Raw genomic sequence first — 27,471 nt, 5'->3', positions numbered from 1 at the left:
ACAAGTCTTCTCAAGACACAGTGAAGGAATTGAAGAGCAAGTTGGAATCTGTAGTGACCGGTTCATCTACTGCTAGCTCTAATTATGAAATTGAGAAATCCAAATTGCTCAAGGAAATCAAGAACAGAGATGATTTGATTAGCTTGACAAAGGTTCAGAATGAACAAAAGGATTCCAGAATAGAACAATTAGAATCGTATGCCGAAGAAATCAAACAGAAACTCTCTTCTAATGTTGAGACATTGGAGTCTGAATTAGAGACCAGGAACGAGCGAATTGTAGAATTGGAAGAGAAATTGAGAAGAACCGAAGAAGTTTTGGACAATGAATTGCACAAGGAAACGGAACTTCCCAAATTGACAGATTCGTCTTCCTTGATTGCTTCGCAGGGCATTTCATTATCTTCGTTATATTCTGAATTCAGCCATTTAAAGAAACAGCTTGTCTTGGAGAGATCTCAAAAGGACAAGCTTACATTGCAATTAGAGTCATTTGTCAATGAATTGGAATCGAAGAAACCAGTTATTGCCAACTATAGAGACCAGGTACAATTTTACGAAGGCTCATTAAAGGAGATGATCGATAAGATAGAAAGCATTAGAAGTGAAAAGATGGAAGTAGAAAAGGATGCTGGACGCTTAAGATCGAGAATCGCCGAAAACGAAAACGATCTTGTATCAATGAAGATGCTTCTAAGAGATCTTGGAAGACAATTGTGTTACTATCTCATTCATTCTAAGATCAGAGACGACAACTCAGAACCACTTTCTTCTAGTGAAAGGAAGGCTATTGACAATATTCTTCAACAGAGTGGAAACTACGAGAATATTAAAGAAAGCGATTCAGACGTTTTGATCAGCGAAAGGCTAGTCGATTTTGCTAGTGTAATTGAACTTCGCCAGAAGAACGAAGAACTTCTCACCTCTGTCAGACAACTCAGTAGGAGATTAGAATCCAAAGAAGAAGAAAGTAACAACTTTGAATCTGTTGCTATTGAAGAAGCAAAAGAGGCAATTTTGACCTTGGAGAGTGAATTGGACAGCCTCAACATCAGATATAATGCTGTATTAAAAGAGAGAGATGTTCTCAAGTCGATTTCTAGTAATGGCCATGGCGATAAAGTAGGCGATTCTGAATTTATGTACATGAAAGAAGCCAATGAAGATTTGAAATTGAAAATCAAGGAAACAGAAAATGTGTTGAAACAGATTCAGCAACAAAACAATTCTATTGTCCAGGACTTAAACGACAAGTTAAGAGATGTCACACTAGCAAAGAATCAATTATCTCTTCAACTTTCTTCCTCCAAGTACTCTAGTGAATTGGCAGAAACTCGATTTTCTAATGCTCAGAAGTCGCTTGAAAACGCCAACCAAGAAATTGAGCAGTACAAGATCGACATTTCTTTCTGGAAGAGTCAGGCTTCCAAACAAGAAACTTTACTTTTGAAGAAGTCCGAAGAAGTCAGAGATTTGGAAGCAGTAGTGTCCAATAACAAGATACAGATTTCTAACTTTGAATCGGAGAGAACCTTCAAGGACTCGACAATTTCATCTTTGAGAGATGATATTGAACAATTGAAGTCAGACAAAACGAAGCTTAACGAGTTCGTATTTAATTTACAAAATTTGCTAAGGGAAAGAGAAGATTCAAGCAAGTCTCTTTCTGAAAGATTGAACAAGTCTATTGAAAACTACCAGTTGTTGCAAGACAAGGTCGCCGAAAAGGAAGAGAGAATCATGATTTTGTCTAGCCAATCAGAAATGGCTATGAAAGCACAAAATACGAAACTTGAACAAGTCAACGAGATCAGTTTGCAATTGTTTGAAACAAGAAATAAATTGTCAAACAAGGAAAGCGTTGTCGAAAAGTTGAATGAAAAGATCAAAGAATTGCAAGCTTCTCTTGCCAAAAGACACTCTTCAATTGCTGAACAGACGTCATTATCTACCAATTCACAAAGCGATTCGACGACAAATGGCTTACAAGTTGAGATATACCAATTGAAGGAAGACTTGAAGCTTGCTGAAAGCCAAGTTTCTGATTTGTCTGAGTTGGCCAAAGCTAGCGAGGAGGCACTCATTAATGCCACTAACAGTTTTGAGGACTATAAGAAGGATTCAGAAGTCAAGTATGAGACCCTTTTCAAAGAAAAGGAATCAATTAGTGCTGAAGTCACTAGATTAAAGACTTCGTTGGAGCAGTCGATGAAAGATCTTGAATCGCAAAAGAGTGAACACGTTGAAGAAACCAACGAATTGAAGTCTAAAGTGAATGAATACGCTATTAAGGCTGAGGCATATGATACATTGGAAAATGATTTTACTAATAGATTGAAGTCTGTCAGCAATGACCTTGAACGACAGGTGCAACTCAATTCTGATTACCAGTCAAAATATAGCGAAGAGTTAACCAGATCTAACCAACTAGCAAAAGAGTCTGAAGTTTTGAAAGAATCGCTTGCATCACATGAATCCAGCATCCAGTCTTTGAAAGAGCAACTAGTTGCAGCAAAATCTGCGAATATTTCTAAAGAGGAGAGTCTTATAGCTGAGAAATCTACCATAGAGGAAGAATTGGCTTCCACTAGATTGAAGCTTCAGGAACTAAAGGAACATAACAACATGATATTGAATCAGTTAGAGTTGAATAAACCTTCTGACGGTAATGTGGAAACTTCTACATCTGATGAATTGAGAGAAGTTGTAAGTTACTTGAGGCGTGAGAAGGCTTCCATTGAAGCAAAAATGCTAGTCTTGTCAGAAGAAAACAAGAGGCTTCAGCAACACGTTGAACAAGTTTCTCACCAACTAGCTGTAACCAAGTCTGAATTTGCAAAGGTTAGTTCTACTACCGTTGACTTGAATGAGAGTGCAAAGGAACAGGCAAGAATCGCAGAGCAGATAGAGCAATTGAACATTATTCGTGAAAGTAACACTACTTTGAGATCTGAAAACAAATTCAAATCAGAGCAGTTGACTACAATTTCGCAACAATTAGAACGTGCGAAGTCTGAATTGGATCCTCTCAAGTCGAAGATTGAAAGCTTAACATCGGACTTAGAAATCGCTAATCAAAAGATTGGTTTGGTTGAAGAAGAAAATGAAAGATTGAAAACAAGAATAGATCCATCTTCTGAATCTGACCAAGCTGTCATTCAGGCTATGCGAGATAAGATCAAGGAAGTTAGAAATACGGCTAACTCCAGACTTCAATCACAAAATGAAACCATCAAGGGTCTTCAGGCAAATGTAGCTTCCCTTAACGAAGAGATTGCCAAATTGCATTCAACCAAAGAGGCAGAAATTCTCAATGTCAGGTCGCAGGCTTCGTCCCAGACTGAAGAACTCAACAAACAGATAAGTGCCATTAAGGATGAGTATACCAAAAAATTAAATGCAGTAACACAGGAGAAAAACCTGATCGTTGCTCAACTTAACGCGACTAACAAAAACGGATCTAGTGGATCTGACTCTCACTTCCAGGAAGAAATTAATCACTTAAAAGAGTCGTTTGTCAAGGAAAAGCAGGAATTGCAAAAGTCTCTAGAAATTCAATTTGAGAACAAGTTGCAGGACGAAAAAAAGAAGCTCAATGATGTACCTCAATCCGCCGATTCGGAAAGTTTGAAAAAGGAACTTGCTTCTTTCCAATTGCAGTACAAGGAGTTGGAGCAGTCGGTGGAACAAAGAAAGACTGAGTTGGAAAAGTCGTTCGAAGATAAGCTACAACAGCAGGTTCTTCTCTCGCTGAGTCAACCAAGTCAAGAAGGTATCTCTGAACAAATTGAATTGCTCAAGAAACAACACACAGACGAAGTGCTGAAATTGAATCTGGACTTTTCCAAGATGCTAGAAGAAGAGAAAATAAAGACTAGACAGCAAGTTGAAAAGCTATTTGAAGTCAAGATCAAAATGTTGAACAGAAAATTAGAAAGATTGGAAAGCCTGACTTCAAGACCAGTAACTCCTCAGGTTCCTGCTGCTATAGGCTCTGCAAATACTGCTCCAGTTACTGGTTTCGGCAATACCCAAGTAACTAATTTGCAACCAAATGTCACTGCTCCAACATCTGCAAAGTCGGCTACAACTTCTGCAGGTGCAAACCAAGTTCCAAATAAACCTTTGGGATTTCCTTTTTCCGAAAGCACGTTGACTGTTCATCGTCCGGTGATCGACAGACCAAGTCTGAAAACGCCACAACCACAGGCACAATCCCGTGGACAAAACAAGAATAACAAGCGGCCCTTAAATCAAAATCAAAATCAAAATCACAACCAAAGTCCGGCCAAGAAACAGAAAGAATAGCTTCTGTAATGGTACCTAATGGTCAACTGTAAAATATAGATTATAATCGACACATACAAATATATATATATATAATAATTTCGTAGAAACATCTCATTGTCAGGTGGTGTAAACCCACTAAAGCTTCTTTTCGTTTTCTTTGTCTTCAGAATCACGACGCAAGAGACTTTCAGCTTTGTTGTTATTAATGTCTTCTATATAAGCTTGTTCAATCTTGGATTGGTCGATATTGTAGGCGATATTGTCAACATAAGTATTACCACGACTGGTTGTATGAGTAATTTTGTTGATTTCAGAGTAATCTGGACACAATTCAGGACCCTTCCTACCTATAATGTACCATGGAAGGTTGAAAATATCTTCCATAGATTCCAAAGATCTTCCAGTGACTTCTGGAACAAAGAACCAAGCCCAGAAAAGAGACATTACCATTACACCAACAAAGAAGTAGAAGGCACCATAGTTGTTCATAGCCAATAACATCTTGGGAACAGCCTTAGAATTTCCATATTGCATTCCGAAATGCAACACCATAACCAAAGATTGGGCAAAAGAACGAATCTTCAATGGGAACATTTCAGAACCAACCAAATACTGAATACTATTGAAACCCATGGTCCATCCTGTTCCAGAAAGGAAAACGGCAGCAAGAGCTGCCCTGGCAGCTTTGCTCTGTGAGGGACTCAAGACATAGTTGACATCATCGGCCTGAGGAACAATCGTGATAAATATGGCAAAGTACAAGATAGAAAGCAACTGAACAGAGATACCAACGTACAATGCCCTTCTACGGCCGAGGAAATCAATAATGAAGAATGCACTTAAATAGGCTGAAATGAACTTGACAACACCCAATACAGCAGACATCTTCAATTGGTCTGTCCCTTTGATACCTGCAAAACTAAACAATTCAGAAGCATAGATGGTAATTGCATTAGCTCCAGACCATTGACCCAAAATTTGTGCTAAAGCAGAAACTGCAAAGAATCGGTACCTGTATGATTTCACAGTGAATATAGATTTGAACTTCTCGAAAATGTTACTGCTTTCAACAGCTTCTTTTTCTTCCAAAACTTGTTCATTTATATCGCTGACTTCAGCAACAATATATGGATGGTCAATAGGTAAATGTCTAAGCTTGGACAAGTTTTTAATGGCTTCGTCTGGTCTGTTAACCTGTAACAACCATCTAGGACTTTCAAGACAGAATAGGAAAGAAAGAATGAAAATAATGCCCGCCAAAACTATTTTCAACGAAACAGTAATTCTCCATTGTATATCTGAGTCATTAGGCTGATGAAGAACGCTTCCATAGTTGGCACAGTATCCTAAGAAGATACCAAAATAAACAGCACCAGAGAAGATACAGACGCAAAGCCCTCTAATTTTATTGGGTGCAATTTCAGTCATACTGGGTCCAATAGTGGTGGTCTGGCCAATTGCAAGGCCCTCGATTAATCTTCCAGCATACAACTGTCCAACAGAGCCGGCCGAAACCTGGATAGCAGCTCCAATAATCCACAAGATACACACAGCTTGCAAGGCTCTAACTCTTCCAAGCTTATCAACAGTATACATGGCAATGATACTTCCTCCAATAGAGCCCAATTGAACCATGGAAGTGATATTGGATTTCAAATTGGCAAGGTAGTCCGCGGACTTCGTTGTATCGGCGAGCCCAAATCTAGATTTGAAAGATGGTAGAGTGATATTACCAGATACTTCCTAACGTTAGTAATAGTCCAAACTCAATAATTGAATATTTAATACTTACTGCACCCTTCGTCATAACCTCTTGCTGCACCTAATATACCAAACACGAACACAGATAAGAATAAAGTCCTGTTGTAGATCTGAGGTGGAGAATCATCATGGCCCATTTGCCATCTCCATTTCTTCTTAGTTGACTTTACTTCTGAATCTGGCAGAAATTCAACATTGTTGTTTTCAGATTTTTGGGACACAGTTAATCGTAAGTCTTTCTCACTCATTTTGCACTTAACCGTTTTTACCAAGAAATTATTCTATCCAAGAAATAGTTCGCTTTGACAGGAATTAAAAAAACAGCTCTTGGTATCTAAAAATTAGAGGAATGCTACATTGACTGGACAATCTAGCCACGCTTTATATCATTTGCAAGGGTTAATTTTTTCGTAGTATGGAGGTTTTGCCCCAGTGTACTAGAAGCGCAATTCACTTCTTCTGTTGGTTGATGGAGGCTTCGAAACTCCGGGGATTTAAAGCGAAAAACGCAGGAGTCAGACCTGGCTCTTTTTCAAACGTACAAGCGCGTTCAAAGCGGGGTTGTGAGGCCATATCGGGTGCAATTATTCCGGACTCTTACGTGGGGCGCTGTTCGTTCCAGTGCTTTTCAACATGAGCGATTGCTAAAAGCAGATATTTTTTTTGCAATGCATGACGCGGCGCGGCCATAAGTTCGAGTTGCAGAATGGAGGGGAAGAGAAAATATCCGTTCTTAAAATTCAATTGTAAGGGGCTGCCCAGTTTTAGCAACCTCAATCTACTGGCTTATTTAGTAGAAAGAACACCACTTGCTCCTTTAGAGGTTTTCGTTTTCTTATTTTATATATTCAAACTGTTTTCAGCAAAGTCATATTCCTTCTGAATTTAACCTGGTTTAAAGCTAAAAAATCGTACGTCAAATATCCGGGTTATGTTGACTTGCATAAAGCAAATATGCACAACCCTGAGTTCGGTTGTTGCGAATGTCTTCCCAGAAGTCGCCGAATGGGGCGGGCTCTGCTGTTCTTCTACAAAGAACTTTCCTACTTTCAAAAAGAAAAGTGGAATTCGTCACAAGGGTACTTAATGCGGCCTCAAATTACAAAGCCGGCTTAACGTTTTTCTATCACAAGTCAACAAGCCGTACAAGTAAATACCAATATTTCTCTTCTTTAGTGTGATCAGCATTTCCTTTTGATAGATTGACCTATTAGATTGACCTATTTTCTTAACGTAAACCTCGTAAATAGTACACAAAAGGGATTTTCGATTTTCCTTATGACTCAAGCATAGCGGTATCCATGTAAGACTATTTCTCCTCATTACCCGGGGTTTGAGGATCTAGCGTTGGTTGGTATAAGTCTATTGTGGTGTGGGAAAGGATTTGCATATCTGCTTGGCTCTTCGAAGTAGAGGTTTATGCAGAGGAAAAGTGGGGGAGGGACAACTTTTGTTCCGGGTCTGTTGCATTGCAGCATCCTGTAATTACAATGCACACTTTGAAATATCAAACTTTAATTGTGGATGGGGGAAAACGTTCCCCCGAGATTGCTAGCTTTAGATGGTTAACATTCCAATATTGTTGGTTCTTCCCCACATATATGGATATAGTATCTAGCACTTTTCTTGGCTGACTTGTTCTGCCGATCTCACCTCAAAAGTCCACCCGACCACATAAACGTGAAATTGTGTTAGATATCGAGAGTCCATCTGTCCAACAACAGGAATTTTGATTATCAATAATAGGTAGCCATTGGTCCAATTTTGTACCATGCTTCCTATTACCTGAATTCATGCGTCATTATCCAATTGTAGGGACGAGAAGGCGTCCGTTCTTTTAACAGCCATCTAAATGATTTGATCTGAAATTGTTGAACGAACAGCTTTGTCTCCAAAAAATATTGTGGAGACTTGAATCTTAAATAATAATTGACCGGGCCGTAGATTAGTTTCCTTTTTTATTATAGAAGGAATCATAGCGTAGGAACCTACGCCCTGGTCTTTCAACAAATTATACTTCTTTAAGAAACAGATTTCGGCAACTTGCCATTTTCTTGTAAACTTCAGAGGAGACACTTCTAGGATGGGGTTTATGGTTACAATATTTGCGAGTCAAAATTTTAAAGAAGTTTACTCAGGTTGTTAGAAATTCAAATTGCCAATGAATATGCCTTCTAGGGGAGGACTTTGTTTGACTGGAAGATATTCCCGAAACACAGAATCAAGTTATTTCAAGCGCAAAAAATATCGCAAGGTTGCAGAACTGCAAAAATAAATGTACTATATTTGAATACATTTCTTACATAATGAACTTTCAAAAACATAAACTAAGCCTTTTCTTTCTCAACGTAAACTGGAGTACGACCATTGATGTTAACTGAAATGATACCAGTACCATTACTGTCGGCAACAAAAGAAGAACCAGTAGAAGTCTTGTAAGTAGAACCTGGTGTCAATTGTGCTAATCTCAAGGTGAAGTTACCAGGACTTCTACCGTTGTGCAACACCAAATCCAAGTCTTCACCGTTAGAGTAAGCCTTTGCAACCAATACGTTTTGGAAATCGTATGCATCCAAAACTGGACCATTCACACATTGCTTGGGAGGACCATTAACAACAGTGTTAGTCCAGTCTCTGAAACGAATCAAACGAGCACGAAGACCAAAACCACCAACCCAGACAGAAATACCCTTGTTTCTGTAAGAACCAGTTGGCAATTCTTCTATTCCATTTTCTCCTTCGTCGACTTGCTTCAATAAGTTTTCTGCAATGTCACTGTCGCCATATTCGCTAGCAAGGAAAGCAAAAGTAAGCAATGCGGTACCATTGGAGGGCTTGTAAGAACCCATATCGATGTAGTCAGCACCTGAAAGACCCTTCGTCTTGTAATTGCCAGTGCTCGAATCGAATTCGAGGTTTTCATGTTTGATAACACTCCAAACTCTAGCAGAGGTTGGGACGTCAATAAAAGCAGTATCAACAGCACTGACAGACTCACCCACAGGACCAAGAATCCCTGGAATAGTGAAACCGGTGAAAGTAGACTTGATTGGCAAAAGAGTACCGGACTCGTCACACATGTCTTCTTTAAGATGCTTTAAGAACCTACCACGTCTCTTGTCAAAGTTACTCTGGTTGAAAACTCTGTCATAACCAACGGCACCAGCAGCTGCAATAACGTTACAAGCAGTATAGTTCCAGTTTGGTTCACATGGGTAGATACAGAACTGAGAGTCGTCCCAGTTTCTCAACACATACTTGTTAATAGAATGAATGTCATGCTTGTACACAGCGTTCTTGGTGATTTGGAATGGCAAAGAGTCTGGCTCGGTGTATCTCATATCACCAGTATTTCCAGTGTACAAAGCAAGAGCCTTCAAAATATAACCAGATACCATGATGTTGTCCTTTTTGATTGGATCCCAGTCTAAAGTCCATTTTCCAAGAAGAGATTCCCATTTCCAGTATCCCATGACCTTTGAAGTCAATGACTTTTCAATAGAATTTCTCATTGACTCACAGATTTTACCTCTAAGGGAGGGAGCATAGATGGCTTGATATGTTGCCAAAGAGTAAACGATTTCGTACAATTGATATCTCAAAGAAGCAGTTTGGAACTGATCAACGTCGTTGAAATTGGACCAGTCGTCGACATCCTGCAAACCTAACTCAATATAGTACTGAAGGAACCTCAAGGTCTTGACGTCGATTTCACGGTCATCTTCTGGAAGTCTCTTCTTCTCGTACAATTCAGGAATAAGCTTGGGCAAGTAGGCATTTCTCTTCTTGGCTTTCTCTTGAGCTGCACTTTGTAATCTAGATGAGATCAAGGTGACAATGGAGAAAAAAACAACCAAAAATGCTCCCACAACATAAGGAGCGTTTACCCAGACTTCCTTGCCCCTGGCTAGATAGGCAGAAAGACCAATAGGAATGGCATACACCAAAATTGGAATGGTGATGGCACCAGATGCAAACCAACAGAAGAACGATACTGGCAACAAGAAAAGAGCGGCCCCCAACAATGACCAGTTCAAAGCCGAAGGTGTTGCAACATAACCAGCACCAGGAAACACAAGGGATAATGAAGCTGCTCTCAAAGATGAACATTCAAGCTTATAGAAACCGGCGAAGCCGAGGCCCACAAGCACAATGTATTGCAACTTGGTTCTCGTCTGTTTGTAAAACGTTACACTACCCCTTCCAGTTTCTGGAGATACCAAATAGTCTCTTATTGTGAAATGGTTCTGAGGGTTGATAAACTTATCAGTGAACGCAGCTGCCGAGTTTGCACCCGGGCCGGAAAGTAATGGTTCCTTAGACATAGTGAGATGATATACTAAACTGAATTACAAAATACTTAAGATTCGTATATCTACACCTTTCAGAGTATAATTTATATAGAAAAAGAAGAGAAATTGGCTTAAGGTGTCGGAGTCCATACCTATATATATTCCCACTACATTTTACGTGGTTCCAGTCGGCGTTATGATCTTTGACTAAACCACTTGTGCCCGGAAATTTTCCCCAACTTTCAGAAGTAAAACGCTGCCTTATGACAGCAATTTACCCGCAAAACAGTCCAGTCATCACAGAATATAATACACACTGACTCCGCTTCAGACAGTATAGTATTTCGCTAATATCGACAATTATGGGGAGGGGTGCAACATCCGGATAGCACAGGTGCGGCTGCACAATTTCGTTTTATCATCGTTCGGAAATGTGCCAGAAAGACAGTAATCCGTGGCACAATGTCAATTCTCCATTTAGCTGACCTGAAGACCACCTATTCCCCTATCTAGTACTTTTCGGTAAAAAGGGAAGTTTGCTTCGGGTATCGGTGCTAGTGTAGGCTTTCTGTTTATTACCGCAATTACGTAACTAAATTATACTATCTATTTCTTCTCTATGATTTTGCAGCCGACATTTCCCTACCAATACGTAAGCTATTAACTAGAACGAACACGCTGTTGAAGGACATAAGGGTAGAGCTCCATTGGGGCGAAATCGATACTCCCCATGGAGTGAAAAATCCCATTGCCAATGGTACCATGACTATATTGTAGATAATACAAACCCAAATGTTGAACATCATTTTCAGCTTGGTGAGAACACTGATTCGAAGCAAATCGATGAGCGAAAGAAGATCGTCATTCATGAGAACAATTTCAGAGCTATCAATCGACAACTGGTGAGCAGCAGAAAGTGAAACTCCCAAGTCAGCCTGCGTTAAAGCGGCAGCATCGTTCATTCCGTCTCCTATCATTACTACCGGCAATCCGTATTCTTCTTGTATACGCCTAGTTACTTTGAATTTATCTTCTGGTGTACATTCACCCCAAAAGTTCGTGATTCCAAGCTTCTTGCAGAGTCTTGCAGTGGCTTCATTTCTGTCGCCACTTACAACTCCATACTCAAAGTTGTTTTCCGATAAATATTTGAGTAGTACTTCAGATTCAGGACGAATAGGATTGATGAGATTGCACTCAGCTATAACCTCACCATCGACAAGGAACCATAAATCACTCGAAGTTCTTAATGAACTGTCAGGCAAAATATTTGCATTTCCTACTTTAATCTCATAAGACCGAGAATCCTTCGTAACCTGGCATTCAATACCTTTTGCTGGAATGTACTGAAATTCCACGCAATTCGGATCACTTGATTCGGTGTCCTCAAGTTTGGCCAATTGCTTCTGACCATATTCAACAATGGTGTAGGCAATTGGATGATCCTCAAAACTCTCTGCAGCTATAATCAACTTCCAGAAGAGAATACTGTTCATTTTTTTCTTGAATCTGAAATCAGATATGACAACGTTTCTTGAAGTAAGTGTTCCAGTTTTGTCGAACAATACAAAAGCTCTTGTCCTATTCTTGATACCTGAGATCCTCATTAGAATATCCAAACCACTTCCACGCACATAACACCCCTTTACAGAAGCATAATTCATCCCTTGTGTTATTGCGGCAGGTACGGCCAACCCAAGAGCACAAGGGCAGGCAACTGTGACAACAGCTAGAGCTCTAAGTCTGGCGTATTGCAGTCCCAGCAACTGAGAATCAACATCCGACACATACATCCAGTATACATAGGTCAAGATGGACAACACAATGATAGAAGGAACAAAGAAGTTGACAGTTTGTTGTATATAGTCTGTCAACCTACTCTTCGTAGTAGAAGTATCTCCAATGAAAGAGAACAAGTGGGCAAGCTTGGAATCTTGAACAGCGTCAGTAGTAATAACAGTTAAAGTAGAAGTCTTGTTGTAAGTCCCAGCAATAACTATGCTATTAGGTTCTTTTCTCACTGGAGTTGGTTCTCCAGTTATACACAATTCGTCTACGAAGGATGCACCTTTGACAACCTGTCCGTCTATAGGCACTTTTGTGCCTGGCCTAACAAGCACCATATCTCCTTTCTTTAATACTGAACAGGGAATTTGAACCACTGAATTGTCTTCATTAACCCTGAGAGCTGACTCAGGTAAAAGCTTCTTGAGATTAGACAAGTTGGACAGAAGCTTCAATTTGCCCAAGTTCTCGTAGTATTTTCCACCTAAAATAACAAAGAGAATACCAGAGGACAAATCGAAACACAAGTTATCTAAATAGGCTTCTTTCAAAGTGGTAGACGTTTCAAGGAAGAAATCTACTACGTAGGTGAATGATATGATATAGGTTAGGGTCGTACTAAGTGCAACTAGAGTATCCATTGTAAATGGTTTTCTGTTTTTGATCGTATTCCAAGTAGGCTTGTAGAAAATGGGACCAATATAAAACTGAGCCACCGAGGCTAGTAGAACACTTAGAACAATGAAAAATGGGCGAATATCAATTAGAAAAGCTACCCTTGACAATAGTTTTGATACCCAAGTAGATGCAGCTAAAACTCCTGCCAATACAAAGAATGAATAGGTTTTCTTTAACAGTTCTAGTTTCCTTTGTTCATGACTTTTTTGCTGTCTATTCTCTTTTGCGAACGAAGCTTCAAATCCAATTTCCTCTATTGCTTCTTTGAACTCGTCCAAGTTAGCGACCATACCAGGATCATAGGCGATTATACAAGTTTCTAGAAGAAGTGATACTTTGACTCCAGTGACACCAGCGATTGCATTGATGCGATCTTCAATAGAAGAAACGCAACTAGAGCAAGTCATTCCAGAAACTTCCATAGTCACTGACTTAACTGCTTCGTAAGGAAACTTGTGGTCAGGTTCTGGTAGACCTATGACGACATTAGAAGAAACATCGAATTTGGTTTTATCGTAGAACGAATTAAGAGCAACATAGACTCCAGCAGCCACAACACAACAGGCCATCGTCTTGGACAACTAGATAAATGGGTAGATCTTTAAGGGAATATGCAAATACAAATGTTTAACATTCTGAAGAGGGTAGATATATGAAATGGGTGAAAACTCGGACTCTTAAACAGAAATCCAAACTTAATTCCAGTCTGAGGAGCAGTCAGACACAACTCCGACATACAAGAGGCCCATTCGGACTTGTTGTGAACAATCTCTCAAAAAGAGAGCATAGAGGCATTTGATAGCAGGAGGTGCAATCCCGTTTGGTCAGGTCCGGATTCCGGAGGTGGTGTCTATCTTCTTTTTGCGGGGTATGCTTCTGCAACAAAATAAATATGCAGTACACTAAACTTCACCTTAGAGCGCAAAAAATACTCCAGAAAAATATTACAAAAAACTTTAGCTGTTCTACACAAACCTTGCTTCATGACACTATTGAGATGAATTTTGATAAAGCCTTACGAATTCCACCAACATTCAAATATATACATTTGGCTTATCAGAATGGCTCCTAATGACCAGTCACGTAAAGAGCGGAAAAGACTCCAGAACAAGATCAGTCAGCGAAAACACCGCGCGAGACAGGCCGATAGAATTCAAGCACTCGAAGAAGAAGTCAAGCAACTTCGCCATGCAAATCAAGAATCTGCCCAATTTGCCAGAATTTTGACAGAAATCAGAACAAAAGTGTCTACAGCTTCATCGGCTTTGAAAGAACTTGATCAATTCTTACTGTTGAAGCTTGATGTCTTTGACGATTGTAAAACCGTGTCACCTATGGATGAGGCATCGCAAACAAGAAGTAATACAAATGCACTAGAAACCATTAGTCCTAACACATCGGTGAGCTCTACTACACCAAGTCCCAAGCAGGACGTTGTTGGGTCCTCTGGCGATATAAACACTCCACAAATAGCGACAGCAGAAATTGCTAATCGCAATGAACCAAGTTCACACTCAGTCAGCATACCTGTGGATGCATACCAAGTAGGAGAACCTATACTACCACTACAAACTAGCACAACTATAATAGCAACCGGTGCACCTCTAATAACATCGACGGATTTACCAGAGTCAACACCAATCTCAGGAATGTCAGGGTCACCCATAATACTAGCCAATGATCCGGTCAATGAGAACATTGTACTAAGCGACAGCTACTCAAGCAAAATTCATACACCGCATCTGATCTCGGCTTTCGAATCCTTTTTTCACCCATCAATCATGTCTTTATCCCTGTACTTTACGCCTAGGGTATTCGACAACATCGAGCTGAGCTTCCGGAGTTCGGTCAACGACATTATTAGCAAGCATGCCGAACTAGGGCCATCAACCATAACCAACCAGAACATGATTAACGTTCTTGTAGACTACGCTGAAACTATCCTTGAACAACTTCCAGGAATCCAGGGATTCACATTGGCACTAGGAGGCTTCCAGTGGGTTTGTGGCCAGCTTTTGCTAATTCTATGTGAACGCCCAGAGCTCAGGTTCCTACGTCATCTTCTATTTCCGGATAATCCTTCCCAAGAAAACAACAAAGTGATGCAAAAGATGCTTGTTGAATTAGAAAAGAGGCTAAGACACAAGTACTTGAAAGATCATCCTTCGATGAGTTCGATTTCGCAATACCATATCAGTTCTCCACGGGTTCCAGTGTTGTTTCCAGGATTCTTCAAGCCAACAGCACTCCAGGAGTACTATCTCGAAAATAACATTCCCTACAAGCATCTAATCAACTTCATCGTCTGGCCGGAGTTCCGAGATGCCTTACTTCGGAATGCCGACCAAATGGAATTCTCAGGATCTATGGATGAAGTCATGGATAACGTCGTGATTAGGATGACCCAATCCCTACAGCCGGAAAAGCTTTTTTTCGTCCAACAATTGAAAGATGTTATCACTTTGGAAATGCAGCAGCGCATGGAAGGAGTTAGCCTCAATATGGTTCCCAATATCTCTAGTGCCGAGTTGGTCAATGCTGGCATCACCAACCCCAACAATTGGAAATTAACTAGATCTTACGGATTTCGCTACTCCAAAGTAGTCCCAAGTAACCTAATAGTGGAAGATATAGATGATACTGACCCCAACATGATAATACGGCCGGTATTGGTTTCTCAGCCATCATCGACTTAGGCTAGTTGTGATTTAATTACAGACTGAACTCTCTCTAAACAGGAATGTAGTTATATAGCAGTTGCGAAAACGTAGGCAAAAACAACAAGTCCCTTTATCGTTCAGGACACTTCAATAATATCTGACCTCTGGGAGGTGTTGTTTTATTAAGAATAACTTAGTCATGCTATGTGTTTGTAAATATACCGTGGACCCTGATTGTTGTGGTACAGTCAGAGTATTTTTGTCTGCAAGGGCGTTAAGCGACTAATCTCTTTTTCTTAAAGCGGCAGCAACCGTGGGGAAATGTAAAAGAACTATATAAGAAATGCAAATTCCAAGTTTTATGGGTTTGGAGATCGTTCAAGCTCTGCATTGTTCTTTATTTATTAAAAAAACAATATTTCTTAAATCACATCTTTTGACAATGGTTACTTTTGCAGATATCAGCAAGTCCCGGAAGGCTACCCCAGAAGATGCATTTGAAGTGTTCGATTCGCTTCCTCCTGCTTCAGTAGAAGACTTGGTTGGATGGAAATTGAAGGGTTACGAAGTTATTACAGGTCACCCATTAGAAGGTTTGTTGTCTGCCAATGGTTGGTTTGGCAAAGAATTCTATGACGCTAACAATGGACAACCTTTATTGATCTACAACAGTGACAAAGACGACGGAGAAGACGTTTATGCCTGTGATCCTCTTGCATTATTCGAAAGTCTTAATCAAGGCAAACCTATTAGAGGCAATGCCTCATTGAAGGCGGAAGCATCAAGATGCAGATTGAAGACCATTGTCTTCAGAGGTGCAACTACGGTTTCTATGTTCTATGACCAAGTTCCAATCAACGACACTTTCAAGAAGGTGGATGAAAATACATTCTTTGGCTACATGGACCACAAGGACGCTCCCCTTCCTTATTTCTTCGTTTTGGAAAAGCATTCCAAGCTTTCTTGAGTTAGTTTTTAATAAATTTTTAGGTCTAGGATTCAATAAAAGAATTTAACCTATCCATTACAATAGCATTCCATTTCATTGAATTGTTCGTTCTCGTAAAACAAAGTTTCAAAACGTACTGGCCCCCGCTATATCCCATCCAACATGTCTGTCTGCTGGGGCGTTTGTTTATACCTCAATATTATTTCATTCTCGTATTGTTCTTTTAGCTTGCCTTTGCAACTATAATATAGTTACGTTTCTTGAAGATATACTACTTTTTTCTGAAATATACGAAATAACTATCTACGCTATTAGTACACTAATATTGGCTTCACAACAGTACCTGCCTTCATGTCAGCCAAAGCTTGAGCGAAATCTTCAACCTTGTAAACCTTCTGTAATTCTTCGATTGGGAATTGGCCCTTGGAATGCCATTCGATCATCTTAGGAATGAACTCTCTAGGAATGGCATTACCTTCGGTACAGCCAATCAACTTCTTACCTCCCATCATAAATGGGAAAGTAGGAAGCGAAAGAACATCAGTAAAACTGCCCAATCCGACGTAGACGATTTTTCCACAGTGCGAAGCATTGTTAATGGCATTGTTGATGAACCTGGAGCCACCAATACATTCCAAAGAAAGATCTGCGCCATAGCCAGTGATCTCAACAATCTTCTTATGGACTTCGTCATCGTCACCTCCAAGAATGGTGTGAGTAGCACCAAACTTTTTGGCCAAATCCAATTTGTTCTGATTAATATCCACACCAATGATAGGATTACAACCAGCGATTTTCGCAGCCATCATGCCTGCAAAACCAACTCCACCGAGACCGTAGATTACACAACTTTCACCTTTCTTGGCTTCACCAGCATTGTAAATGGCACCAGCTCCAGTGAGGAAGCCACATCCCAATGGTCCAAATCTCTTCAAAGTCTCAGGATCGACGTTCAAATCCTTGACGCCTATCACACTGGCTTCGTTGACAACCCCAACCTTGGAGAAAGAAGATTGACCGAAGAATTTAGCTTCAATCTTTTGGTTGTCCAATACAAAAGTGTCTTCAAGGTCATTATTGACCAAGTTACCCTGTGGGAATTCGTAACAGTAACCTGGAACACCAGACTTGCAAGGTGGACATTTGTCACAGTAAGTGAACGAAAGAATGACTGGATCTCCAACAGAAACATTGGTTACCTTAGATCCAATCTTAAGGACAATACCAGTTCCTTCGTGGCCCAAGATCTTAGGACCTCCGTTCTGGTCACCTGTACTCATGAAGATATCGGTGTGACAAAGTCCTGTGGACTTCATGTCAACCAAAACTTCATGCTCCTTAAGCTCGTCTCTCACCTTGATGCCAGTTTCCCACTTCCAGTTAGGAGTCTTTGGGTCATCAGACTTGTAAGTTACGATAGCGCTAGTAGTTGTCATTTTTGTTGTTTAAGTTCTTGATTTTTGAAGTTACTGAATCAAAGTCCAAATCTTCATTTTTCCAGCAAATAATAAGAAATTGTTAGTTACATTTATATATTTATACTACATTTACAATTTCTACAATTGATTTAAACGTGACGCCCGTCTCAGGGTGGTTTTCTCGGAAGATGTGGGGTATGTCTGGGGAGGCTCTCAATGAAGTGGAAACGAATATCCCACCAACTACTTTCAAAAGGTGTTTGAAGTACACCAGGCTTTTCCGCTTTAGAGAGGGGTCAGGTACAGTCAGCAATTATTTTTATTTCAACTTCAGATTAAACATCAATTACTATCGGCGCTAAATTTGCCAGCAATTGAAAATTCAACAAATATGGGGACACCTCCACAAATTCCCAGCCTTATGGCCGATACGTATCTCAGTTCCACACGTCCACGCACCTCGATTCCTCTGTTTCATAAATTGTTGGCTCTCAACTGAATGCAATCCCAAGAATGAGAGAATCGGTAAGCTGCGACCAGTGGAGATAATCCCGACATAGCAATTTCCTGGTTTGACAGCCGCCGGAAATGTGCCTTCACTGGTGGTTAGGTGACAATATGCTTGGGGTTCCATTATCCCTTATATAGAGCTAACGCAAGTGCTATCCTTATTAGAAGATGTTCCAGAATGCATAAATCAGGATTTTATCCTGTGCACCACCAGAAGCTTCAGGATATCGCGGAGTTCATACACAACCGAATAGGCATCTTTGCTGCAATATTCATCTTTTTCTCCATATCTCTCCGCATTTCGACCATTTCCGGAGTTATTTCCATTTTCTACTTGCCTTTCGACACGACGTCAAATTGTACCCCATATATTTCAAGGCATGGCCATTCCTGCTCGCATTATTTTGGAATAGGGGAATTGCAAAGCTACGGAAGTGTAAACTAGAAAAAGCACGCTTTATCCCACTTTGTGTTGCTAAGAGTTTGTTCTTCGGAATAGAGTAGCTTTTTGCAAAGTTGCTTTCCGAATCCGAATGTTTATACGTTGAAGAAGGTTTCCTAGGTGTAGAAAAATTTGAGATTTTGTTTTTGGCTTCTAGAGTCGACACCACTGGCTGCATTGTAACTTTCTAGTAGCATAAAATCATTTAAAGTCGCTGCTGGTGTCTCCACTTGCCTCCGACAAAAAAAGACAGGTTAATCAGCAACAAAAGGCATTTTTTTATACCAACTCTACTGTACTTTAAAAACAAGGCAAATGAAAATCCATCTTAGCTGGATAGTATTAACAATCTCTTCGACTGTATTAAAATTTTCCAATAGCTGCTATGACTACTTTTCGAGGTCTAGTTTATACTAGTTCCAGTCGCTATACTGTATAAATAGAGAGATTACCTCAGAAAAGAGGTTAAATACTATTTTCACTGTATGAGTGTTTATTGTACTGGCTACTAACGTGGAACTCAGTATTGATAGGTATTAAGCAGGCAGCTGGTAAATTCCTATCAAGTACATTACATTAAATTACCAAGTACTGAGTAATTACCCGAAACTGCAGGTAAAGGCATCAAGCAATCATTAAAAGCAATAGGTTATTATGTTACTAGCAAGACACCTATACTGATAACGATTTTTGCCCTATCGCTATACTTAACCTAACATGCAGTTCCAGTAATACTTCCACAGTAACGACGAATTTGAAGATTTACAGCAGCAGCCCTCAACTATGGGAAGTGTGAATTATCATGCCAAACACTTAAACAAAATTATAGTACATGGGGGAAAGAAGTACCGTAATGATAAAGGTTCTTGCGCTGAGGAATTGCCGCCACAGTACTTATCTTCCTTGAAATTATTTTATGATTTTATCCAAAATATTTCAACACTGAGACACGGAATCTTCAGGGAATTGTCCTCCAATGCGCTCTTGGAAAACAGAACGATGTCACTAGACCGAAATAGCCGAATTCCGCCCGTGTTAAATGTGCCCACGGCGAAGTATGGATTTCAAGATGGACTTTGAGATCACGTGCTGACTCGACATCCACTCTTTGCCGTACAACAATAATTATACAATGATTATTTACGAGTCACCATGAAAACAACATATGAGTTCCAAAAGTAATGCCAAGATCCTTCGCGATTGTGGTTTAACTGCCTTGATGTTTTTGATGTGAAACTCTTGTAATTTAGCGAAAGTCGTCTTTTCGTTTTCTCTTGCTATCTAGATAATCACATATGGTTGTATGAACTACTAGTGTCGGAGAAGGCCGCTTCTTTCCGAAGCAAGGAGAAGTGTAAAAGTATTTCCATGCAATTGCTTCACTGCGTAAGGATGATTTTTCGGAAAAGGCTGAACCATTTGTTGATGTAGTATATTCATTCTGGCGGCTAAAATTTTTATCTAATATTTTCTGCACAAATTTTTTGTTTGCCTAAAAGAAGCGTTGATTAGACGCATCTTTCTGCATATCCAGCCACACCTTGGTGTCTTAATTTTATATTGCAAAAAATGATTGGGGGATCCCGATTTGTATAAAACGGGAGATCTATCTTGAAAAAGAATCAGGGTTGATTTTGAGATGTAACCACAGTCCAGAGATGAGCTACATAGGCACTGTAATTGGACGTATGAAATGGGGATTTCTCCCTGTCAGGCGGATCGTTGACGAAGACGAGAACGGTAACTTTATTGTGCCTGACGAGGATAAGCTTTCGCTAGATTCCGAAACTAATTCAGAAAAGAATAGTATCAACGAAGAGACTCGTGACGTTGAACTGTCCTTGGAATACAGAGATGAAAAGAACCGTAAATGGTACAATTTCTTTAACGAATACGAATATCGTGTGACAAGCAAGGTCAAACAAAGACGTAAATGGTACAAATGGTTTCATGACGATGATACTCCAGAAGAACGCCGTGTTATCATGAAGATTGACCTTCTTCTTACTTTTTACTCGTTGATGGCCTACTGGGTTAAATATTTGGATCAAACTAATCTTACCAATGCGTATGTTGGTGGTTTACGTGAATCTATTAACATGCAAGGCAATGACTTTGTTAACACTCAAGTGATGTTCTCCGTTGGTAACATTGTTTTTCAAATTCCGTTCATGTACATCCTTTATGCACTTCCTATGAACTACGTTCTTCCTATGTTGGATCTTTGCTGGTCAATCTTGACAATTTCCTTGTACAGGGTCGAAAACGTTGCTACATTGAAAGTGCTCAGATTCTTCATTGGTAGTTTTGAATCGTGTGCTTATATTGCATACCATGCCTTATTCGCCTCTTGGTTTAAGGGAAGTACTGCTGAGATTACGAGAAGAGCTGGTTTCTATTATCTCGGTCAGTACTTGGGTATCTTGACTTCCGGTTTACTTTCCGGTGCTATCATGAGGACTATGGGTGGAATTGGTGGACTTGAACCATGGCAATGGATTTTTATCATGGATGGTATTATTTCTGTGATTGTTGGTATCTTGGGTTTCTACATGATTCCAGGTACCCCTCAAGATTGCTACTCTCCATTCTTGAGTGATGATGATATACGAATTGCCAGACGTCGTATGATTAAGGATCAGAAGAACTACAAACCAAGAGAAAATGCTGTAAAGCACTTCTTCAATTTGGACATTTGGAAATCTATATTCAGCTCATGGCACATTTATGTGTTGTCTTTGTGGAATATATTCTGTTGGAACAACAGTAATGGTTCTTCTGGTTCTTATGCATTGTGGTTGAAATCGTTAACAAAGTCTGATGGTGTAACCCCAAGATTCAGTCCAGGGCAGCTTCAAGATTACACTGCTTTGACTCCTGCTCTTGGTCTCCTTTGGTTGATTTTGACTTGTAGTTTTGCTGATCTTTTCAATACTCGTTGGGGTGCCATATTGTTTTCTCAAGTATTCAATGTTCTTGGAAACCTTATTTTGGCAGTTTGGGACGTTCCAGAGAAGGCAAAGTGGTTTGCATTTTGTCTCCAATACTTTGGATGGGCCATGGCTCCAGTCTTGTACTCGTGGCAAGGTGACATCTGTCGTAAAGATATTCGTGAAAGACAGGTTGTTTTGGTTACCATGAACATTCTTGCTCAACAATCAACTGCTTGGATTGCTGTTTTGGTATGGCCAACGGTGGAAGCGCCAAGATTTATCAAGGGGTTCTCGTTCACAGCTGCCAGTGGTGTCGCTCTTTCTATTTGGACTTTGGTAGTCTTGTGGTTCTACAAGAGAGAGGAAAGACAGAATGCTAGAGAAAACGGAATTATCTTATACAACTCTGATGTCGATTCTGAGATCCAGCCCCAGGAAGTTTCGGAATTCGTAGATGAGAAGAAGTGAATATTCACTCTTAGATGCTATTCATAGAGAGTCTGTCAGTGTAGTTTCTTAATAAATAATAATAAAAAGGTATCCAACCATATCAATAGTTTACAATCAATTCGTAACATAACTAGTATTTTAGCATTTTTGGCAATATTGTCATAATATCCAATGGAAGTAATTTTTAAATTGGCAGAATATTCTTTTTTACTCTAATTTAAAATATTGATAATAAGTCCTTAGAACAACTTCCAGCCCTCTTAAGTTAGATATCATAACAAAAACATATAGAATTGATACATTTTGCACCCACTTCATCATTAGTATCACGTGACCTCATATCTCATCTACAAAAAATTCTTGAATTATAATATTTCAAATTCTCTACTAGACTTTTTTCTTAAGGCATACATCTCCAGCATCAGCGACAATGGGTGTTCCTGCTCTTTTTAGATGGTTATCGCGCAAGTACCCGAAGATTATTTCGCCTGTTGTCGAAGAAGATGTGGACGAAGAAATTGGCGGAGCCAAGTATCTGGATCCAAACCCCAATGGAGAGACAGACAATTTATACTTAGACATGAACGGAATTGTACATCCATGTTCTCATCCTGAGCATAAGCCAGCACCTGCTACCGAGGATGAGATGTTTCTTGATATTTTTACTTATACGGATCGTGTTTTGATGATGGCGAGACCAAGAAAGGTGTTGATGATAGCTGTAGATGGAGTAGCACCCAGAGCCAAGATGAACCAGCAGAGAGCAAGACGGTTCCGAGCAGCTCAAGAGGCGAAAATTAAACAAGAAGAAAAAGAAAGAGACATACGTGAAAGAGAATTACGTGGAGAAATTATTGATACAGCCATTAAAGAAAAGCGAGCTTGGGATTCCAATGCTATTACGCCTGGTACGCCGTTTATGGGCAGATTGGCTGAGGCTTTGCGATACTGGGTAGCCTACAAATTGTCCAGTGATCCGGGTTGGGCAGACCTACAAGTTATTATCAGTGATGCTACTGTTCCAGGCGAAGGGGAGCATAAGTTGATGAGTTTCATCCGATCGCAGAGACTGGATCCACTGTACAATCCCAACACGAAGCATTGTATTTATGGATTAGACGCGGATTTGATCTTTTTGGGTTTGGCAACACACGAACCTCATTTCCGTGTTCTCAGAGAAGACGTGTTTGCCAACCAGGATCGACAGATGAGAGTCTCTGACCAGTTGCTGATTACTGCAGAACAGCAGGCAGCAATTACTGAAAGAGACAAAAAAAAGCCTTTTTTGTGGCTACATGTCAACGTATTGCGTGAGTACTTAACAGTGGAGTTGTTCAATCCACATTTACCTTTTCAATACGATTTTGAAAGAGCAATTGACGACTGGGTGTTTATGTGTTTTTTTGTTGGAAACGATTTCTTACCCCATTTACCCAGTTTGGACGTTAGAGACAATGGTATTGATATATTGGTTGGATGCTGGAAACGACTCTTGCCCAAGTTAAATGACTTCTTGACGTGCGACGGGAACTTGAATCTCGAAGGAGTAGAAAAGTTGATGGGTGCTTTGGCATACAAGGAAGATGAGATCTTCCGGAAAAGACGTGAGATGGAGGTCAGAAGAGAAGAAAGCAGGAAGAGAAGAAAGTTTGTTCAAGAAGAAGAAAAGGCACTAAAGAGTATCTACATGAACCAAGTATCTAAGGGCTCTGATAAAGCTCCAGTTACTGCAGACGTGAACATGCCACTAATGACTACCAGCGGAGAAAATGTTGATGGGTATGCCCAGTTGAGCAACAAGGATATTGTTCACAATAGAGGCATTATCACCAAAGCCAACATGTCCAATGCTGATGCTGCTGCAGCTTTGAAGAAATTGATAGATTCCAAGAAGAATGCCGGAAGCCTCAGTGCTGTAGAAGCTGTTAGAGAAGCAGAGCAGTCTGTCACCAATTCAGAGACTCCGTCTGAAGAACCATCGGATGACTCCAGATCAGATAAAAAACGTACTGCGGATGACTTGGATAATGCTACATCCACGACAGGTGATGCCGACGAGGAATCAGAAGACAATGGCGACGTCAAGTTGTGGGAGCCTGGCTATCGTAACAGGTACTATGAGACGAAGTTTGGAGCTACATCTGCAGAAGAAATCGACAGGATTCGTCGTGATGTAGTTCGTTCATATTTGGAAGGTGTTTCTTGGTGCGTACTATACTATTTCCAGGGGTGTCCGTCGTGGCAATGGTATTTCCCGTACCACTATGCTCCTTTTGCTGCTGACTTCACTGATCTTGTAGATATTGTAGGTGAAGAAGGATTCAAGTTCGATCAGGGTGAACCTTTCCGGCCTTACGAGCAGTTGATGTCGGTTTTGCCAGCTGCTTCTGGTCATAATTTACCAGAAGTCTTCAGGCCCTTGATGTCAAGTCCGGATAGTGAAATCATCGATTTCTATCCTGAAGACTTCAAGATCGACATGAATGGGGCCAAGATGAGTTGGCAGGGTATCGCACTTTTGCCATTCATCGACGAAACTCGTCTTCTTAAAGCTGTTAGAGGTGTGTATCCTCAATTGACAGATGCTGAAGTTGATAGAAACACAAACAAGAGTGAAGTCCTCTTTATTTCGCCCAAGAATAGCAATTACAAGAGGTTTCACGAAGTTTTGTACTATGATGACTCACAAGATAAAGTTGTTTTCAAATTTGCTAAGAGTAGCTTGGCAGGAATAGCACGTAAGATCGAGCTCTTTAATCCCGATGGCAAGACCTTCTTCCCTCTTCTTGAAGGTGATATGCCCAATGTTCAAAACAGAGACTTCTTCCAAGTGTACTACAGTATGCCTCCTAAGAAGCATGGAAAGTCTATGCTTTTGAATGGCTATATTCCTCATGTCAGTGCCCTTACTGAAGAAGACAAGAACAATATCATGTATGGTTCATATCAAAGAAACTATGGAGGTAGATTCAATGCCCCTCCAGACAACGGCGAATATATCAACAAGGGTCCCAGTGGAAAGGATGTATCCCTTATGTATTCATTGAGAAGAGGTGGGTACAGGTCATATTTAGAGTACATGAATGGAGGAAATCAAGAACACGATAGACAAGTCCAGGCCCAGAGTCAGTTCAATTCTAACTACAGATCTGGATTCGGTAATGACAGATTCAATGGGAACAATCAGTATGGTAATCAGTACAACCGCTATGGAAATCAGAACGGTAATCAGTATGGCAGTAACCATTACGGAAACCAATATGATAATAGTCAATATGGAAGTCAGAATCACTATAGAAATCAGAATCAATATGGAAATCAGACCCATTATGGAAATAACCAGTATGGCCGAAACCAATACAACCAAGGAAACCAGTATCAGAGCGATCAATACGGTAACAACCAATATGGGAATCAGAACCAGCATGGTAGTCAAAGCCAATATGGAAATAACCAATACAACAACAATGGCCGTAATTATAACAACTATGACAACAGGCGCCAATCGGGCCAATCGGGCCAATCGTACAGCAGACAGGGCTCTCAGTCGAGAGGTGGTTTTAACAATAGCGGCAGAAACGGTTACAGAAGATAGAAGCAAATTCATGACTCTTGTATATTAGAAAGGCTGTATTTATAGAATTACGATCTAATGAATTATATATAAGTTCCAGTTGAACTGATTATTTCCGCTTACACGGAAAGAAACCTCGTGTTCATTGGCATCTGGCAAAGCGATGATACTCCCGTCTAGGCAGAACCTTCTCTTCCTTATGTCCTTACTGTTTTTCGTACTCAATACAATGTGCTTCAGATCCGCAGTGATCTTCTTGTAGGTGACCTTGTCGTTATCGATATGACTGCCCTTATTGTAGACCTCTCCCATGATGCCCATGATGTAGTCTTTGTCGTCTTCAGTGTTGAATGATACCAAGAACAAGCTCCTTTCGAAGATGTCTCCCTTGGGCAGGATTTCAAATGTAGGCTCGAATCTCTGGGAAGAAGTCAACAACCAGTAAGCAAATGGGCCATCTACAAGTTCATTGTCGATGGAAAACTGACCTTCGTACTTTTGCTCTTGAGACAAGTTCGAATAGGCAGCCAATTTGAATCTCTCCAAACCATGTTTTCTTAACTCCGGAGTGTCGCTATCGGCTACAAGAGAAGCATGGAAAGCCCATGATGTCACAACCAAAAACTTTAATGAACTTGTGATCTCATCTGTTTTCTCATCTTGGACAAGAAAGTACGATCCCTTGGGAAAGTTAGCCTCGTATAGATTCAAAGGAGAAACAGTAGAAGTGGGCACAATTAATCTACGCAAAGCCGAGATCTCATCAGTAAGGTCTAATGAGAGGGCCAAACTGTTGCCTGTTCCCAGTGGAAATGGAAATATGCTAATTTCAGCCAGATTGTTGTTTTGAGGCAAATTGTTCACAAATTCGTTGACAGAAGTGTCCCCACTGATGAAAAGTACTGTGGAAGAAAATGTGCTATCAAAGGACTTGGCAAGGTCTGAAATTGACAGTGCAGATGTCGTAGCTACGTAGTGATGTTTGATCTTCAACAAATCAAAAACCGGCTTTATTACTTGTTTGTACAAGTCTTTAGCAGTAGATCTACCAGTTCCTGACTTCACGGAGTCAACGACATAGACTGTGTTTTCAACCAAATGTTTTGGAAGAGAAGTCAATGAAATCTCAGTAGAACCTATACCAGAAATAGAATCAGAAGAACCAGAATCTACAACCTTCAACTCGTAGCTTCCCTCCGAAGCAACCAGAACCTTCTGGATTGTCTCCTTTATAACAAACAATTCTTGAACCTGAGCCATATTCGTGTATTATGTCAATTGTATTTGATTAAAGTTGTGAAAAGTTGCAAAGTGTTAAAGACAGAAATAGAGGTTGATAATCTCACACTTTCAGCGAACTCCGACTATTTATAATGTCTCCTGATGATGAATTTGTCATCTCTTATCGGATCAGAACTGTGGATCAGTGAGGTGCGGATTTAATTCAAGAACTTTTAGATGCAAAAAGAGGTCCACAGTGTCAGAGAATAAATAGACGGAGAGAGGTGTAGACAATATATAGCATAAAGTGGAAGGTTCTCTTTGAGTTTGACTAATCATTATTGACTTATTTATATATATTTATTATTTTTACCCTACAACCGGTCCTTACTCTCAATTCGGTGTTAACTTGTTAACTTGTTATGCGTGGGCTAAATATGATATGGCAAAATCTGAAAATGGAATCTATCAAAAATTCATCAACAATACTGGCTCAATTAAACAAAGAA

The 27,471-nt window shown here is 40.1% G+C and overlaps 8 protein-coding genes across 8 annotated transcripts; 3 read left to right on the top strand and 5 right to left on the bottom strand. All coding sequences in view use genetic code 12, as the record gives it.

Moving 5' to 3' along the window:
• Positions 1-4,424: 4,424 nt before the first annotated feature.
• QUP3 (quinate permease) lies at positions 4,425-6,187 on the bottom strand (the record flags this gene model as incomplete). The annotated part of the gene is made up of 2 exons (XM_001387454.1): positions 4,425-6,028; positions 6,082-6,187. The coding sequence occupies 2 exons, from the start codon at positions 6,185-6,187 to the stop codon at positions 4,425-4,427; spliced, it is 1,710 nt and encodes a 569-aa protein (XP_001387491.1).
• A 2,190-nt stretch (positions 6,188-8,377) lies between these two features.
• PICST_28496 (hypothetical protein) lies at positions 8,378-10,375 on the bottom strand (the record flags this gene model as incomplete). Its single annotated transcript, XM_001387453.1, has 1 exon — positions 8,378-10,375. One exon carries the CDS (start codon positions 10,373-10,375, stop codon positions 8,378-8,380), a length of 1,998 nt encoding a protein of 665 aa, XP_001387490.1.
• A 584-nt stretch (positions 10,376-10,959) lies between these two features.
• CCC2.1 (copper-transporting P-type ATPase) lies at positions 10,960-13,374 on the bottom strand (the record flags this gene model as incomplete). Its single annotated transcript, XM_001387452.1, has 1 exon — positions 10,960-13,374. One exon carries the CDS (start codon positions 13,372-13,374, stop codon positions 10,960-10,962), a length of 2,415 nt encoding a protein of 804 aa, XP_001387489.2.
• A 492-nt stretch (positions 13,375-13,866) lies between these two features.
• JUND (Transcriptional activator of the JUN family) lies at positions 13,867-15,501 on the top strand (the record flags this gene model as incomplete). The annotated part of the gene is made up of 1 exon (XM_001387872.1): positions 13,867-15,501. One exon carries the CDS (start codon positions 13,867-13,869, stop codon positions 15,499-15,501), a length of 1,635 nt encoding a protein of 544 aa, XP_001387909.2.
• Positions 15,502-15,907: 406 nt separating this feature from the next.
• Positions 15,908-16,432, top strand: PICST_28493 (hypothetical protein; the record flags this gene model as incomplete). The annotated part of the gene is made up of 1 exon (XM_001387871.1): positions 15,908-16,432. One exon carries the CDS (start codon positions 15,908-15,910, stop codon positions 16,430-16,432), a length of 525 nt encoding a protein of 174 aa, XP_001387908.1.
• A 293-nt stretch (positions 16,433-16,725) lies between these two features.
• Positions 16,726-17,730, bottom strand: AAD1 (Alcohol dehydrogenase, class III, bacterial-like protein; the record flags this gene model as incomplete). The annotated part of the gene is made up of 1 exon (XM_001387451.1): positions 16,726-17,730. The coding sequence occupies one exon, from the start codon at positions 17,728-17,730 to the stop codon at positions 16,726-16,728; it is 1,005 nt and encodes a 334-aa protein (XP_001387488.1).
• Positions 17,731-20,442: 2,712 nt separating this feature from the next.
• On the top strand, positions 20,443-22,185 carry FEN4 (putative permease, Suppressor of sulfoxyde ethionine Resistance Vitamin H transporter (H+/biotin symporter); the record flags this gene model as incomplete). Its single annotated transcript, XM_001387870.1, has 1 exon — positions 20,443-22,185. One exon carries the CDS (start codon positions 20,443-20,445, stop codon positions 22,183-22,185), a length of 1,743 nt encoding a protein of 580 aa, XP_001387907.2.
• A 3,631-nt stretch (positions 22,186-25,816) lies between these two features.
• On the bottom strand, positions 25,817-26,866 carry SPH2 (Sphingosine kinase, involved in sphingolipid metabolism Lipid transport and metabolism; the record flags this gene model as incomplete). The annotated part of the gene is made up of 1 exon (XM_001387450.1): positions 25,817-26,866. A coding segment is annotated over one exon (1,050 nt), but the record flags the coding sequence as incomplete, so codon positions are not given.
• Positions 26,867-27,471: the final 605 nt, after the last annotated feature.

Source organism: Scheffersomyces stipitis, chromosome 1 (assembly GCF_000209165.1).
Source record: "Scheffersomyces stipitis CBS 6054 chromosome 1, whole genome shotgun sequence".
Taxonomy (NCBI): domain Eukaryota; kingdom Fungi; phylum Ascomycota; class Pichiomycetes; order Serinales; family Debaryomycetaceae; genus Scheffersomyces; species Scheffersomyces stipitis.
Note: the sequence above shows the minus strand (reverse complement) of the source record. Positions and strands in the feature narration are given on the sequence as shown.